The sequence below is a fragment of the Neovison vison genome, chromosome 6 (genome assembly GCF_020171115.1).
Source record: "Neovison vison isolate M4711 chromosome 6, ASM_NN_V1, whole genome shotgun sequence".
Taxonomy (NCBI): domain Eukaryota; kingdom Metazoa; phylum Chordata; class Mammalia; order Carnivora; family Mustelidae; genus Neogale; species Neogale vison.
In genome coordinates, this window is record NC_058096.1 from 208577242 (window position 1) to 208595135 (window position 17894).

The 17894-nt window shown below is 49.2% G+C and overlaps 2 protein-coding genes across 5 annotated transcripts in view; one reads left to right on the forward strand and one right to left on the reverse strand.

The window, feature by feature from the left end:
- SLC6A20 (solute carrier family 6 member 20) overlaps positions 1-835 on the forward strand; it is a 30667-nt gene extending 29832 nt beyond the window's left edge. For all 3 annotated transcript variants that reach the window (XM_044253736.1, XM_044253735.1, XM_044253737.1), the window contains exon 11: positions 306-835. In XM_044253736.1, the coding sequence (XP_044109671.1) occupies positions 306-455 (150 nt within the window). In that variant the 3' untranslated portion in view covers positions 456-835. The remainder of the gene's footprint in view (positions 1-305) is intronic.
- Positions 836-6755: 5920 nt separating this feature from the next.
- SACM1L (SAC1 like phosphatidylinositide phosphatase) overlaps positions 6756-17894 on the reverse strand; it is a 60974-nt gene continuing 49835 nt past the window's right edge. For both annotated transcript variants that reach the window (XM_044253738.1, XM_044253740.1), the window contains 7 exons: positions 16807-16945; positions 14767-14836; positions 14573-14645; positions 13766-13859; positions 13560-13652; positions 12365-12422; positions 6756-8612 (listed from right to left, as the gene is read on the reverse strand). In XM_044253738.1, coding sequence (XP_044109673.1) covers positions 8476-8612; positions 12365-12422; positions 13560-13652; positions 13766-13859; positions 14573-14645; positions 14767-14836; positions 16807-16945 — 664 coding nt within the window. In that variant the 3' untranslated portion in view covers positions 6756-8475. The remainder of the gene's footprint in view (positions 8613-12364; positions 12423-13559; positions 13653-13765; positions 13860-14572; positions 14646-14766; positions 14837-16806; positions 16946-17894) is intronic.

Consider the following 17894-nt stretch of genomic DNA (forward strand, 5'->3'; position numbering starts at 1 on the left):
GGTTAGCCCCCTGCACGTAGGTGCCCCTGTCGGTGCCCCGAAGGGAAGGTCCTTAATTATTCCTATCAGTGATCCTTCAGAGGCAGGGCCAGAATAGTGGCTTTATGCACACTAGCTGAAGTTCACGGAAGAGAGAGAAGGCAAGGGGGACGGCAAGGGGGGTAGGTCTATCCAGCATACTTGCTGGTGAGCTGCAGAGCCAAGTGGCCCGGGACACACCGCCCCCCCAACCAGCACACGGCCTCTCGCCAGGCCAACCTCTGCCTGCAGTGGTTTCCTCCTGCTGACCCTGTTTCCCCTTGCAGGGTCAGCTCGTGACCAAGGACTACCCCCCATACGCCTTGGCCGTCATCGGGCTGCTGGTGGCCTCTTCCATCATGTGCATCCCCCTGGTGGCCCTGGGGACTTTCATCACACGCTGTCTCAAGAGGGGAGACACGCCCCCCGCGGCCTGAGGACTGGGCTTCCCAGAGACCATGCTCAGCTGCCCTGTCCGGCAGCTACAACTTATAGACGGAATCTCCTTGGCTGCTGGGACAATATTTGCTCCAGAAACACTCAGCCTGTCGTCTTCCTGAGTTCGTCAAGAAGGACCGTGGAGGAAGAAGGTTCCCTTGGGAGGACCCACACCCCACCAGCAGAGCAGCCCCTGCTCCTCTCTGCGCCCCAACTTGTGACCAGAGACGCAGGCTTTTCAAGGCCAGTCTGCAAGACAACTGTTTTCTTGACTCTAGGCAAGCCTAGAATTAGGCCACACTGTGAGCTGAAATTTGACTCTAATTTTCATGGAATAAAATTTAAGCGACTTTTTATTTCTTCTGAAGAAATCCAAAAATGGGAGAGCGCAGTTGTTTTTTAGATCAGCTGGAAGAGAGGTTTTCTCCAAGTGCCTGAGATGACAGCCGAATGTCACTGGTACAAAACCAGGTCTCTCTTTTTGAGTCCCCGTGAATATGTAACTGCTGGGTCCTTCACTAACATGACTGACTGGCCAGGTGGAAGAAGGCTTTTGCTGGGGTCCAAAAGGGGCTCACTTCTGTGCAGATCTGAGGTCTCTCATGGTGGGTCCAGGCCTGGTCCTCCCAATTACAGTGCATAACCCCAAACCACCCGAGAGGTCCATGCGGGTGGCCCCTACCACTGGGTGTTGGAAAAGGTGCCAGAACCACTTGTGGGTGAGGGTACAGCCAACTTGGTGTTCTATTTGGACATGGCGGCCAACTCATTAGAGCAAAGACCATGAACATCGCTTATAGTCCATCTTAAATTATTTGTGCATAGGTTTTCTAGAGTGTATAAAACAGAGCCTCTTGGAACTGAAGACACCATATTTATGATACAGCATCAGTCCACAGTGCCAATGTCCCCTGTCTTTGGCCGCAGTAAGTAGGTCAAGGTTATCCCTAAGCGGAGAGGGCCACTTCCTGCCCTAACAGTCTGTGCTTCCCCAACATACAAGATTCAGGGAAGTTTCTTTGGGTAGATTTGTACAAACATCTTCGCGGACACTTAATTGGGGCATTAGTTGGAGGGTTTTTGTTGGTGGATTTTTGTTTTGTTTTTTAACTTCATTTTCATGGCTCTAAGTGTCCTATATAACAAAAATAGGCATTAGGAAGGTCTTTTGCCTTCTTTTATAGCCATCCTATCAATATTTCACAACTTCTTCTCATTATTAAAAAAAAAAGTCACTTGCCTCTAGAATGCACCAGCATTTCCTAACCACAAATACTCAGTCCTCTGATTTTTTTCATCAGAGGGTTTAGGGCCAACAAACCTTACCTACTAGGTAGGGCTTGAAGAGTGGGTACGCTCCATGTCAAATACACAGCACAGTCTGTTCTGAATCCCTACAGAGAGGAACCCCCCCGCCCAAGCTCACAGGCACAGTCATGGTCTTGGAACATGGGCCACCCAGGCATCAGTGGGGTGTGTCAGCCCTAAATGCCAAGTAGCCTCAGGACCATGGGGGACGCCGTCCTCATCACCGTATTGAGTTACTAGTATGTCCCTGCTGCCACCCATCCCAACCACCTGGGAGCGAGGCTTGCTGTCTCCCCATGCGTACCCAAGCCCCGCCCAGAGCCAGCCCAGCCCAAGGACCAGGGCCCCACAATGGGTCGTGCATTTAGGAATACTTACATCAAAAAGAACCTTCAGACATTTAAAAGCATTTTTGAGTCCTTTGATTGTCATGGAAAAGCCACTTCTTCAGAATAATTTTTGCACCCCAAGCTGGACAGATGAAATTCTGCTGTTCTAGAATAATGTGCTCGAGCTAAAGGCCTCAGGTTTTGGTTCAGTTTTATTCTGGTTCCTGTAAACTTCATGAAGGATTGAACAGTTCTCAAGCATCCTCTTGAAGTCGTAGTTAAGTCCTGTCTCGAAAAAATCCTTGGTTGACCATTTTCAGGGTATTGCATGGAAGTGGTCATCTGGCGTTCATCCACCTGCCTCCCAGAGAGCTAGAGGGGAAAAGCGATGTTCCGTCCCTATCCACATGATCGTCACCTAGATGCCATGGCCAGATCGCGGGCTCCAGGGAGCTTTCTATTAATGCTAGAGACATAATGGCCCTTGGCTTAGCTCTAAGAAATCAGGGACGGAACTATCTGGTTTTTTTTTTTTTTTAAAGATTTTATTTATTTGACAGACAGAGATTACAGGTAGGCAGAGAGGCAGGCAGAGAGAGGAGAAAGCCGGCTCGCTGCTGAGCAGAGAGCCCGATGTGGGGCTCGATCCCAGGACCCTGGGATCATGACCTGAGCCGAAGACAGAGGCTTTAATCCACTGAGCCACCCAGGCGCCCCGGAACTATCTGGTTTTTAGCCATTGTCCCCATAAATAAAACCCTAGACAAGTGTATCTGTAAGGTTTTGGTTATGTACTGGCTGCAGTTTTAAGAGCTCTCCACACAAGATTTTCGGGCATTATGTAAAGAGACAAGTTGATTTGGGAAACATGACAAATAAAGGAGAATCCAGCCAGCGTCTTGTTTCTGTCACCTTCTCCGTGTTTCCTCCACATGGCCAGGGAAGCCATACTGCTGCGGTGTACAAAGACCCTAATGGGGCGTCAGATTCCCTAAGAAAAGCCAGAAAAATGTCTAATTTGCTCATGTAAAACAGGTGTGACCTCAGAATCTTTTCAACCCTTCTGACGGGCATCCTGGGCAGCCTGTGTGTCTCAGGGTCTGGCTGAGACCATAAGAAACCACGGTAGGCATGAGTGTGCCCTTAACAACTGTGCTGGGGGTGCGTATGCAAACTGCTGTGTTCGACTTTTGTCTGCGTTACATAAAAGATTAATCTGTGGCTGTTCCACTTGATTGACAGAAAAGCTGGGACAGAGAATTAACTCCCTGATCAGTTTTTACTTGACATTAGTCTGGGGAAGAAAAATAAGTTAACAGATTCAAACATCCCCTTGTAAGGCTAAAACATCATTGACAAACAGGAAATTCTCAGCCTGAATGCCTTGACCAGTCCCTGACATGGGAACCACTTCTCTTCCTGACTGTGGCTCACCTGCACAGGATCCCTGTTTTATAAAGAGCACCAACTGGTAGGTCACACACCAGTCCCGGGCGTAGGTGCTGGGGACGGTGCTGAACACAACAGACATCGTCCCTGGCCTTCTTGGCACTTATGTTCTGGGAGGGAACAGAGACAGTCATGGGCAACAAATGAGTACAGACTGTGATCGTTTCCAAGAAGGCAAGATAGGGGTCAAGTGATGGTATGAGAGGGAAAGTACTTCAATCAGGTGGTTGAGGAAGAGCTTTTGAGGATGGAATGTCTGTCTAGACAGAGTCAACGGCATGTGCAAAGGCCCGGAGGTGAGAAAGAGCAGAAAGGAGGCCAATGGTTGGAATCGGGAGAGTGCTCGGAGGTGGGCTTGGAGGAGTAGGCAGGGTCGAGTCAGTCAGGCCTTGTGGGCCAGGCATGGGGCTTAAGATTTTTCTTCAAAGAGCAACAGAACCCCACTGAGGATTTAACGTGGGCACCTTGCCCTGTGTGATCTGTGGGAGAAGATTTATATGGCACCAACAAACAACTCTAGAATATAAAGAAGTTCACAACAAATCAAGAAGGACAATCTAACAGAAACTGGCAAAAGACGTCAACAAGGCACAAAACAGGAACACCAATGACCAAAGAATGACGAAAAGATGCTCAGTCATCAGTGATTGGAGAAGTGCCAGCATGAGATCGGTATCTCATCTGTACCTGCTAGATGAAAAAAAATCAGGACGTCTGGCATACAGAGCACTGATAAGTCACATGGAACCACGCGGCACAGAAATGGCACAAGCCCATTTAGAAAATGGTTTCTTGTTATTCTTGTGTTTCTGGCTCCTCGTTCTCCTACTGGGGAGACAGCAGGGAGAGACACACTCCCACGGGAGCCAGGAGGCGTGGAGAAGGTGCACAGCCGGACTGAGTGCAAGAGTTACCAACCAGAAACCACCAAAATGTCCATCAGCATCAGACCGGACCGGATAAAAAGGAACATGGGATCTATTAAATCCAAATGGACACAGAGACTGTCATAAATTCATTCACTATAAACAAGCTGGCAGGAGGGGACGACAGCTGGGACCACCGAGCGGAGGCGTCCTAGAAACATCACGCTGAGTGCGCACACAATGATAGTAAGGACATAAAGATGGACTCGACTAGTAAAGCGAGGAAATGCAGCAAGAGCGAGCAAGGCCAGTGGAAAGCTCTCTGGGAGGACACCGGGGTGGCCCTAGGAAGGACATAGGCCTCCCCAGGTCAAGGGGACCCTGCCCCCATTCTGTTACGGGCCCCAACAGCACAGGAGGGAAGACGTGAAACTTTAGACTGAACGGAGGTACTGGACTTGTCCAGCGAGACGCCTTCTTCCCCAGCGCTCCTCCCACAAAGGGAAGGGAGCCCAGAGCTATAGGTAGCGCTGGGGAGGTCCTTGCACACCGCAGTGTCTGTCTCCTCTTGCTCCTCCCTCCCCTTCTCTCCCCTTCTCTCCTGCCCCCGGCCCCCTCCCAGGTGAACGCAAGCTGCTGGTGACGGAGGGCCCCAGGCTCGGAGCCACACAGCCCATGCCCAGTGCAGCAGAGACGAGCGATGCCTGCCAGGCCCAGCCCAGACTGCAGGGTTTGGGGAGCAAAACAAATGGTATCGCTGTTCTGTTCCGCTCTGGGGGCTAATGTGCCACGCAGCGTCTGGTTACCAGAACTCGTCAGTCCTGGTCTAAGCTGCACCACCTGACGGGAGGCCACCGAACTCTCTGGGGCACCAGCCCAGCGCCTCGCTCCTCCCTGGCGGCAGGGGCAGGCCTCCGAACACGGCCCCAGGGACGCCCACCTCGTAGCACTGGTGCCCCAACCCTCCAGGGACTGGTTTCGAACCCACGGAGAACAGCAGACGTGACGGGACGACATTTCTGAGATTCGGTCACGAGAAAGACTGGCACTTAGGTCTTGCTGGCTTCTATAAGCCAAGCGGCTGTGCTGGGGAGCCCAAGGGCAATGGACAGGGCATTCCAAAAGCTTATCGTAACACGTCCCTATTGGGCTACTTTCTTCTGACATCGGGACTCTTGGACGATAAAACCCCAAGACCTTGGTTTAAGCTGCTTCCCCCCATGCCACCCCCCCGCGCACCTCCAATTCCAGTCGAACTGACCCCACAAGTACAGCCCAGACCGTTAAAACCAAGGAATCTGGGTCCTCGTCCCAGAATCCTCAACAGGACAAAACTAGTCCTTCTGGAGCGGCGAGTAAGAACGCAGGCACCGCGGGTCGCACACGGCCTCACGTCTCCCTTGTACTGGATGTAACCAGGCGATGAGAGCATCGCTGACCTTTCTCTTCGCCCCAGGAAGCAAGGAGCTAGAGATGAGCCGGCACAGACACCAATCAGTGTACCGGAGGAAGGACAGACGGTCACAGGGGTGGGTGCGTGGGAGAGAATTCCCGAAAAACCCTCCGCAGGAAGCCGCTGGGGCGGTTCACCTTCAGCAGCCTGGGCAGGAGAGGCAGCCGACGCCGGGGACGGGCACGATACAGCCATAGGTGGCTCGCCTGGGCTCACGGCGGGGACGGAGGACCCCACAGCCCATCTCCAAGGCTTTTCGTCTCACTCCCCACGTGGGCAGGGGGCCTCCAAGGTGCATTCCCACCTGTCGCGGACACATTCCCGTCGCCTGAGAGATCAGTTTCTAATAGGCAAGACTGTCGCTCTGCACTGGTGAGATCTGTTATCATTTTGAGAAACAAATTAACTTGGTTGGGGGGGAGGTTCAGGGGATATCTTTTTATGGAAAAATACTTTACTAAATAATTTGCTGGTTTTATCTTTAACTAAAAATTAATTATACACACAGACATGACTTCTCAAGTGATAATTGGAAAGCAGGTTTGAGAAGGTATGAATTTTCTTGCTTCCTTACACTGTCTACTTTTCTAAAAAGCCCCTGCATGCACCGCTTTCTGTGAGTTCTAAAATTCTAAAATACAGGGGCACCTGGGCGGTTCAGTCTGTTAAGCATCTGCCTTGGGTTCAGGTCATGATCTCAGGGTCCTGGGATCGAGCCCCGCATCAGGCTCCCTGCTCAGCGGGGAGCCTGCTTCTCCCTCTCCCTCTGCTGCTGCCCCTGCATGTGTTCTCGCTCTCTCTTCTCTCTCAAATAAAATCTTTTTTAAAAAGTTGTAAAATAAAAAAAAAGAACCTCCCTTTTAAGACAAAGTATAGGAGTGATACCAACAGTGGTTAGAAAAGAGTATGACATTTATTTTCACTTAAGGATGTACAGTACATGAATTGAGAAATAAAATCACAGCAGGGCTCTGGATACGGACACTTTTAGGCGCTGACACACCGGTCTGGTCCCCCTGCTGCGGGGCAGCCACACGAGCCACACGAGCAGGGCGGCTCTCAGTGGGTCTTTGCTGTGGTTGTGGAAGTCAGTTCTTCATGGGAGATGCCCAGGGGCCCCTGACTTACTATATTACAGGAGACATGAACCGAGTTTCAAACATTTCATCTTTGGAACAAATTATGCTTATTTACATGTTAAGAATAGGTAGCTCTGATCACTTACCCTCCTGGGAGTCTTCATGAATGATTTTAAGCTACAGAGGGCTTCCAGCTATTACCTCCTTTAGAGTTTCTAGAAGCAACGACTCTTATTAATGTGTATAAAAGATAATGTTGGGAAATAAAAAGTCATGTTGGAATAAAGGCGCTTTGAGAGATACTGAAGGACCACAGAAGGTCTTACTTACTATTGAAAAAAAAATGCACATATTTTCAAGCACAACACAAATATCGTAGCAGGATTTAATCGAACGATTTTAAAACAGTGGCAAGAATACTACCCTACACACTTTTCTAATATTTAAACCTCATAATTACAGTTTGAATATACAGTCCAACTTATAATCAGAACTACGCGCAGCTTCTAAAGCGTATTTTTCAGGCTTGTTTTGCACATAAATTAACATTGAAGTTGGTCCTTGATTCGGAGAACGCCAACTATGTGGAAGCACGAAATTTCAGACACACTTATTGACACCAACCTTTCCAGAGTGAGAAGGGCTGATGGTGCCAAGCGTGGAAAGCGGCTGCTGCCTCCAAGTGCAACGCCACGTCCCGCCAAGAGTCTCCCCAAGGCTCACCCGGCTTGATGAACGGGCCCGAGGGGAGCAACACAGCCGGGAAGGAGGAGCTGGCCCGCCCAGGGGCTTCTCCACATTGGGGTAAATCCTTAAAACAGAGGTGGCTTTGGACCTTTAGCATAAGACACAGACTTTACATTCTTTGATTTCATTTACACCTTTTAAAAAAGATAAAGTCTATCGGAACTTCCTCTTCTTTACACTCAAGTTCAAGCTGGACTCAGAGCGGCCCAACCGAAACTCCACTGGAACGCCAGGCCCGGCTCCCCTCCGCCCGACTGGGAGGTCACGGGCTTCCCTGGCTAACTACCTGACGTCTGCAAGAGACTCATGCTGTGTGAACAGAGGTGCGTTAGCTCATTATTCACCTTTTAAGTTCAAAGATGTGTGGGGAAGTCTGCTTGCGATCAGGAACTGCCTTTACAGTGACAATAAGGAAACTGAGCTAGAAAAATAATTTTACCATTTTAAATACGGAAAGAAGCTAGATCTCTTAAATGTATTACTTATTCTGCAAGAGTTGATTAAATCGACAAGGAACAGATTCCTTCCGCTCCAGGAGCTGGGTTCAGGTTACCCTTTTAATTACAGAAGAGCTTCCAATTATAACTAGAGCCGTCCCAGTAGTGAAGAGATGGTCAAGGCAGGAACTTTGGGCCGATTGTAGGTCCTCCCTTCAAACGGAGCACAGGCCAGGCTTCTGGAGAAAAGCTTTCGAAAGACCTTGGGCCCATGTGGAAAGCGGGTCAGTAAAGACTCCAGTTCTGCATAATGGAATCTTCCAAGCCAAGCCGCTTTCCACAGACACAAATTCAGTCCATCTTTTCTTTCTGGACCAATTTGGGAGCATCGACAAAATCCTTGCCGTTATAAAGAATAATGAAAAATGTTCCAATGCTTGCAACTCCCCAGAAGAGCACATAGGCCAGTGTTTCTGTCCAAGTGTCACCTGTTGATATAAAAAAACAAAGAAATGGGGCACCTGGGTGACTCAGTCAGTTGAGTGTCTGCCTTTAGCTTAGGCCATGATCCCAGGGTCCTGGGATCGAGGCCCCCTTTAGGCTCCCTGCTCGGTGGGGAGCCTGATTGTCCCTCTCCTACTCCCCCGGCCTGTGTATTCTCTAACACTCCCTCTCTCTCAAATAAATAAATAATCTTTTAAAATAAAAAATAGGAAAAAAATTGTTAAAAAACAAAGAGTTGGTAAATAAAAAATCATTTTATTGAGGGGCATCCAGGTGGCTCAAATGGCCGAGCATCTGCCTTTGGCTGAGGTCGTGATCTCGGGCTCCCCGTTCAGCGGGGAGTCTGCTTCTCCCTCTCCCTCTGCCCCTCCCCCGATTCGAGTGTGCCGGCATGCACGCGCTTTCTCTGTCTCTAACGAATAAATGGGATCCCAGATCCAGCTTTCAGCTGCTTAGCAACATTAAAGTCTAGTGTTTAATTATTACAATTTAAAGTGTAATCTTGACAACATCAAAGTTGATCAGCACATCTACAGGAAAAATACAACCACCTCTCAATTAAGGTTTGAACAACTGGATCTTGAACTCTGGCCGGCATCAGAATCCTTTCCAGAGCTCGGTAAGACATCAGCTGCTGGGCAAGCCCAGAGATTCTGACTTGGCAGGCTGGGGACCGGGGGGCCCAAGAATCTGAATTTCTAATAAGTTCTCAGATCATGTCAAGGCCATGGCCCAGACACCACAGCATGAGAGCCACCTGACTAAACTGTGTGGTATCACACAAAAGATCGTTTACTTTAAGATCATAAGAAGCCATCAGTAATACATTCACCACAATCAAAATGCCTACACAAAAACTAACTTCACAAAACACACGCTTCAGAAAAACTCTGTATGAAAGCGTATAAAATAAAATTCAGTAACAGATTTTAATGACCTATTGCACACAACACTCCTGATAGGCATTTTTGCAACATCTAGAGTTCAGGAAGGTCAGCAGCCGCGGGAAAAGATCTACTTTGCCCTACTCCTTGCCGAGTCGAACCGAGTGCTGCTTTTCTCCTGCAACAGGATCAGCTGGGGCCACAGCTGGGGAGCCCCACGGAGCAGGAGATGGTAGGGGTGCGAGCCAGGGAAGAACAGGCTCCAGGCTCCTTCCTCATCAGCTGTCAGAGTTCACGCTACCCTCATCCCCCACTTTCTAAAAAGCCGAAGTACAGACTACTCAGACACTATCCTATCTGAACATCACAGGGCTCATCATTTCATGGCAATGAACTGACACAAGATGTTGCATCAATCTCTTTGTACTTAAAAACACATACGGGGCGCCTGGGTGGCTCAGTTGGTTGAGTGACTGACTTCAGCTCAGGTCATGATCCCGGAGTCCCAGGATCGAGTCCCTCATCGGGCTCCCTGCTTAGTGGGGAGTCTGCTTCTCCCTCTGACCCTCTCCCTCCTCAAGCTCACTCTCACTCTCTCTCTCCTCAAATAAATAAATAAAATCTTTAAAAAAAAATACAAATTTATGTGAGCACTAATGTTCACACCATTGAGTTTTAAAATTCTTCTCGGACAAAAAAGAAAGGCAGTTCCTCACAAGCCCAACCGGGGACCATCCCCGCAGAAACTATCCCCCTCTGTTCAGGCTGAGCTCTCTGTCTTTTGACTTGCCTGCCTCTCCAGACGCTCCAAAGGGAAGTCAAGAAAATACAGAACAGATCGAAGTAACGAAACGAATTCAACAGGACACAGGCTCTCAGAACACGGCATCCGCTAGGCAGTGTTTTAAAGAAGTCAGGGAGCCGAGGGAGCGATGAGCGTGGGCGTCAGCGGAATCGTGGCGGCAGGTGCTGGCTGGCCCTGTCCTCTTCCTTCCCGCCCCGGAACTGGACGCAGGACCCGAGTTAGGCCACGCAGCACGCAGCTCTGCCTGTGCTCTAGGACCCCTCAGTCCATTTTGTTCTCAGAGCTAAGAATAGTTTTTACATTTTTAAAGAGTTGTAAAAACAAACAATGGCAACAGAGATGAAACGCAGTTTGGGAAATCTAGACTAGTTACAATTATCTCGCCCTTTACAGAAAACGTTTGCCAGCTGCTGCCCTAGAGTAACAACAGGATGGCTCCCTCCCCATGCGGTGACCTTCTACACTGCTGAATTCCCCAGGAAGCCGCTGAGCCTCCCCTCCAGAATGCACATGGGGGGGTAGGGTTAAGGGTCCCTAGCTCAGCAAACTTGTGCCGAGGGCTTACTATATCCTGGACACTGGAGATAAAATAATGAGAAAGACACGGTGTCTGCCCTCAAAGAGTTGCTCATCCAGTGGGAAAGACGAACGAGTATGCAAATCATGACACACCAGGAGAAGTACACACGGAGGGTGCTAGGGACACCGGAGAGGGACACCACCTCCGAAGAAGAGATCCCAGGTGCTTATGCGGTCAGAGGACAAAGTGCTGTAAGAAAGGGACTCGATGCTATGGAGATGAAAAGGGGGTAAGGTCCATGTGGGAGAAAAAAGGGCCATGGTGAGAGGGGCGCATGGGAATGGGGCCCTGCCAATGAGTGGGGCTCAGACAAGACAGCCCCTAGTGCACAATACAGCCAGCTCAGACTCCTAGCCCACAGCACTGGGAAGTACTTAACGCAGACACATTTATCCTAAATGCTTATTAGCTTAGTAACAAAGGAAAATCCTGAGAGAAAAACAGAGAAACAGTGAAGACCTTGTTAACACAAGTTCTTATCAATCTACTAAAAAAAAAAAAAAACAATTTTTTTTTTTTTTTTTTGAGATGGGGAGAGACAGAATCTTAACCAGGTTCTGTGCTCAGCATGGAGCCAGGTGTGGGGCTCGATCTCAAGACCCTGAGATCATGAGCTGAGCTGAAATCAAGAGTCAGACGCTTAACTGACTGTACCACCCAGGTGCCCCTCAACCTACTAAAATTTGATGGTAAGTAGTGTGTTCCTCTACTAACAGCATTTATTTGTCCAATAACAGGTGGCTGGTTAAATAAACTATATATCCATAAATGGATTTTAATGCAGCCATTACAAGTAAAGAACATGGGGAAATGCTTTTATTGCTCAGTGAAAACATTACAAAAAATGTGTATCTCACTTGTGAAAAAAAAATCACACACACTTACAAAGATTAAAACGTCAAAATGTTAAGAGCAGTTAGCTTATCTCTAGAAGTCAGGATAATGAATAATATTTTCTTCTGTCTTGCCTAGCTGTATTTTCTATAATTCTTACGTATCACTTGAGAGGTAAGAAATGAAAAGTTTAAATGTTAGGTATAAAAACAAAAAACAACTGAGGGTTGCCAGGGAGAGGGAGGGAGGGAGAGGGCGGCAGGGTTATGGACACTGGGGAAAGTATGTGCTCTAGTGAGTGCTGTGAAGTGTGTAAACCTGGCGATTCACAGACCTGTACCCCTGGGGCTAATAATATATTGTATGTTTATAAAAAAATTTAAAAATTATTTTTAAGAAAGAGTATTAAAAAAACAAACAAAAACAAGAAACAAAACAACGATTATCAGTATTTGTGAGCCTATATTCTTCTTCCTGTCACATCTAAGGACTAATCACATCTGCTCGCTTTGCTCACGAAATTTAACAGAGAACCAGCAAGTGCCAAGTGAACTCGGCATCTCAAGACACCATACAAGGAAGTGCCACATTCTCCAAACTCAGCGTGAGGCTGTGAAGGAAGAGCAGACTTACCGGCCATCAGCAAACAGATAATGCACATGGAGAAGGCAACAACCATGATAATAGGCAACTGAAAAGAAAAGTGAAGAGACACGCCGTCACTTAAGAACGCTGCTCGAAGGCTGTGAAGTCAGCTGCGCTTGAGAGAGAATAAAACCCTTCTGCAACCCGATACACACAATATCTTTTCCCAACAAATCATCGTTATTTGGGGGGGTTCAATCACAGCTGCCTGAGTCTTCAGACTGATTAGGACACATCTGAAGAAGCCTGGCTCTGGTCCAAACCCGGGAGGGCTATGTGAGCGGGGCTGCCCACATGAGAGGCTGGGACACCAGCCAGCTCCATTCGGGGACACTCTGTCCGCTGGATGGGACCTCGGAGGGGCTCCTGCAAAGTCTGGTGAGCAGAGGAGTCAAAAAGGAGAGAAGTGTCAAAAACACACTCTTGCCTTCCGTGTTACTGGGCCCCAGCAACCCCTGATTGTGACGGGGAGTGGGGTCTTCTGGAAACGAGAAACCTTCCATGCTCCCCAGGCTCCCTTTTGCTCACGTGCTCTCGCATAGCAAGACAATGAAGTGTAGCGGAAAACAAACGTCCCACAGTTGCTTCACTCTTTTCCCTCATCTTCTCCTCAGGGAAATGAAGTTTTTACAGTCCATTTAGAACAATTATAAAAAGTTTTTCAATCAAGGGGAGTCGGCACCATCTACACCTTCAGACATAATGCCTTTAAAAACTTGAAAAATGGGGCACCTGGGTGGCTCAGTGGGTTGGGCCACTGCCTTCGGATCAGGTCATGATCTCAGGGTCCTGGGATCGAGTCCCGCATCAGGCTCTCTGCTCAGCGGGGAGCCTGATTCCTCCTCTCTCTCTCTCTGCCTGCCTCTGTGCCTACTTGTAATCTCTCTCTGTCAAATAAATAAATAAAATCTTAAAAAAAAAAAAACAAAAAAACTTGAAAAACGGTGGCATCTACTTGGCGCAGTCGGTTAAGCATCTGACTCTTGATTTCAGCTCAGGTCATTTTCTCAGGTCGTGGGATCGAGCCCCGAGTCAGGCTCCATGATCAGCGGGGGGTCTGTTTGAGATTCTCTCTCGCTCTCCCTCTGCCCCTCCCCACAGCTGCTTGCACACACTCTCTCTCAAATCAATCAATCAATCTTAAAAACAACAAAAACAAAAAAACTTGAAAAAGGTTTCTTACAGCCAGGAATTTCAAATCCCGTGGAACACTTAAAGGACTATGAGATTCTAATTCATCCACTGAGTAGTTCCCAAGAAATAAGTCTATGGAATCCTAGAACAGAGGAAGAAAATCAGTAACTTCCAGTGTGATGTAATTCCATTAGTCAAGAAAAATACAAAGATAGGACCACTCGAGGCACAAACATGAGCACTAAACACACCCACCTGCCTAAAGCCATCCGAGAAGTTGTTCTTGTAATACCGTATCAGGGAGTTCCAGCCGTCCATCAGAAGTCCCAGCTGCGTTCTCTTCCCAGTTCTGGTTAAAAGACGTGAATTCTGAGTTACAGATCTATAGATTAAATTCTCCCACGGTTTTGTGGCCAGTAAGTATGGGGTATGGAGATCAGTGAGTTACAAAGATTTTAAAAATCAGCTCTGAAAGTATAAAGGAGACACCTCACAAAGGAAACCTCTAGCGGGTCCAAGAAATACACATTCTTCTTCTAAAATGCACAATGAGAGAAACACTCGGGGGCCAGCCAGAAAGGTAAGAAATGTGAAGAGAAACACCCAGCCCAGGTTAGGTGGTCAGAACACAGCAGAGACTAGGAATCCTAGTTTGCTCCCAGGGAATCCCTATGGCAAAGACCCACACCTGTAACAAATCCCCAGTGCCTTGCCCTCTCTCTGACCAGTCCAGTCCTGGGAAGCCGCAGGCGCATCACCTAGCTGCTTCGCCGAGGTTCTGAGCCTCAGGCCCACCCAGCCCGTGGGTGCCCACAGTGACCGGGTGCACCGCGAGCTCTGGGAAGAGTTGCGGGGCCTTGGGTGCCTCCCACATGGCATAACCACCCACGGAGGCTTAGAACCCTCCAGCACCTGGGCCTCCCCTCCCAGCAAGCCTGACTTGACCGCTGTGACCCACGGCCCCAGGGACTGGGGCTCTGCGGCAGTCCAAAGGCTGCCGGGGTGTCCTGATGGGACTCGAGGCCTGTGGACCTGCAGCGCTACTAGAAAAGCACGGCTTGCCTGGTGAAGTCCGTCTTCAAGGCACCGGTGCCCGCGTACTGCTTGGCACAAGCATTTGCGTTGTCAGCCCAGGCTGTGAAAACACAGAAAAGTCAACGGGCAGTGATTTACGTGACAACCGGTGTTCCTAAATCCAAACTATTAATTTAATTCACCATTTGAGCAACTTTGCCTCTATCAAGGAAATTACCTACCATTTTTGTAAATCTTCTCAAATTCATTTTGTTCCTCAAGCTTCTGTCCCACATGCAGAACTCCTAGTCTCTGGAATAAGAAGCACACCATACGCAAGTGTGACCGATTGCAGCACACGTGATTCAGGACCGGAGCAGACAGTCCCACACGGTACCACATGGTACCACATGGTCCCTGGCTGCAGGCGGGAGACGCAGTCCTTGCCTATGACGCAGTGGGGGGCTGGGGGAGCAGCAGCTCACCACGGCCTCCCCTCTGAGGACTCCTCCCCCTGCGCCCCCCTTGTGCCCCAGCCCCGCAGGAACAGAGGGGCCAAAGGGAGAGCGGCAATAGGACCCCAGCTGTCACCTCCTCCTTCCCGGCCGCCCCCTAACCTCTCACTGCCTGCACCTTCTAGCGTCCCTACCACTCCTGGCCCCAGGCTTCCCTCAGCCCCAGCCCCACTCCTCCTGGGGCCTCATGTCACATGCCCACACCCATCTCCCCACAAACTGCACATACACAGCACCCCTTGCACATGACCTCAGAGGACCCCTGACATGCTGAATCCCCCTGCGGATTCCCCGAAGGGCACAGATTAGGAGCCCCAGGCTGGGTCCTCGTCTCAGATCTCAACCACCTCAGAGTCCCCATCGTCCCTCTGAACCTCAGCTGACAGCTCACTATCTCTACCTCAGAGCCGCGCTCCCACCCCAGACAGCGCAGGAACCCCCATGGTGACTCTCAGCTGGCAGGGGGAGGGCATGGCTGGAGGCCCCCACCAGCTGGCACCTCGCCCCAAGACTCTCAGAAGGTTGCTCAGGTTTTACAGCACCACATTCAGCCCGTGGAAGAGTTAAGGTATAGATTACAGAACCTGGTTCAACAGGTTTTTGTTTATTGGGCTTGGAAACCGTTCTGGGTGTTTTTGCTACTATCATTTCTATTAAAAAATATACGCTGAGGTCAGTCCCACAGCACGAGGAGGACGGGTACGACACGAACCAGAGCGTGCTCAAGCAGGGAAGCGCACGTTTGGCCCGCGTTGCTTAGGATTCAAGGGCACTTCATTTTAAAGGAGGTGTTCTACCTCCATAATGCCTTCCCGGTGTCACAAAATTATCCTAAACAAAGTTGAACTGTCATAAACAAAGGTTACCGTTCAGGCAAGAAACCACCTGGCGTGCATTTTGTGTGCCCCTCGTAAGAAAGGCCAATGTGACCTGGAAATCCGGGCTTTATGTTTTTCATTCCAAGGATAAACACAAGAAAATATTTATAGCTCCTCTTCTCAACAGCCCAGTCTTCGTGGTAAAGCAAAATTGTGCTGGAAACTTCTTACCTGAAGGTCAGTACTGCTAGCCAGTGATAAAACAGATGCACACGAAAACCACCCTGAGGAGCTACTCTGTGCTAACAGGAAAGAAAGTTTTAAATAAAAACAGCTCAGAGGGCCCGAGTTCAATGAAACAGACTCACTTATCGTGCTCGCTGGTGTCAGGGGAACGGCTACGACCCTCTTGGAAAGCGTATTCTCTTTAACGCAGTAAATTCCACTTCTAGCCATTAACCCAAAGGGAAGAATTCACATTAATACTAACATGTGCAGATTTGGTCTCTACAGTACAATTTACAAGCCAAAAACGTAGCAACTTAGTAAGTGCAACTCTTAAAACAACTATGGCTCCTCAAAATCCTGCAGGAAAAGGCAGAATTAACAACTCTGGAAATGGGCGTCTGGCTAACTCGGTCGGTGGAGCATGCAGCTCTTGATCTCAGGGTCGTGAGTTCAAGCCCCTTGGCGGGTGGAGAGATTACTTAAACATAAAATCTTGGGGGGGGGGAAGCCCCCCAACTGCGTACACATACGCTGACCACAGGTATGGAGATGTGCACACCTACGGACGGGAAGACAAAAACACAAAAGCTGGGTCAGCGCGGGCAGCACTGTGAATGTTTTTTGTCCTTTGCTTCGGTAATGGTTCTTGTTAAGGTTGTTAAGGACGCAGCTTCTTCCATCTGGGGCTCTGCTACGGACTGAGAAGAGACAGCGCGCGCACCTGGAGCTGGGCGTGCAGCGAGCGGCGCGCCAGAAGGCTCTGGATCACATTGGTTCTGTCCAGACAGTCCATGCAGTTGCTGCGGAACACGCCCTCCTGGCTCGTCACCACCATGCCGGCCGCGTCCACTAGAAAATAACTACAACATATTTGTATAAACACCCTCATACCACAGTCAGTCTGACACACTGACGACCACCTCTCGCGTCACGGCTCCCGTCGGAACAGCAGGGAAACCGGCGCATTCAAGGGTTGGACGGGAAGCGCGTGGCCCAGGGGTGAGGGATGACAGGAGAGCCAAAAAGAAGCTGGAAGAGCTGAGGCCAGAAGCAAGACCCCCTCTGCCACAGCTGTTCATCACGGCCTTGTATATCAAGATTTCTCGAAACATGACCCTACCCAGTCCGTATCAGAATTCCCTGACCTGTTTGCCAGAAATAAACACACTTGGCCTTGAGATAAATTCAAGTCAGAGTCTCCAAAGCAAGGAAGGGCTGGAAACTGTCATTAAGAACACTTTTAAAATCTTTCTAAAAATGGGTAATATATGCAAATTCTACGAAATTGAAAAGATTCAACGGGGTATTTGAAAAATCAGGTTTCCTTTCTCCCCCCTTCACCACCCAGGTGTCCGCACTGGAGCCAACCATGGTCACCGATTCCTGTGTTTTGTTAATTTTTAACTTTTCCCCAGATAATTCTATGAACTAAAAAACTGGACAAAGCGCCCTCTGGCGGGGAAGAGCCGAGCCCCCGAGCCTTAGCTCCTCAGGCAACTTAGCAGCTGGGTAACTTCAAATCATCACCCTCATCTCTCCGAACGGAAACCCGAGGCGGCGCTGCCCCAAAGTCGGAATAAGGTCACGCACCGTGCGCAAGTGCTCAGCAGAGTGCACGGGACAGAGCACGCCATGAACACCAGGTAACAGTAGTTTTACTGCAATTACCCCCCAAAATCAGAATGGGCAGGGAAACACAAGAGATTTACCAGGGGCCAAATAAAAATCATAAATCATAAAAATCATAAAAATCCAAAGTAAGGGCCCCCAAGAAAATGCCAAGGCTAAAAATCTAGATGAGGGTCACGC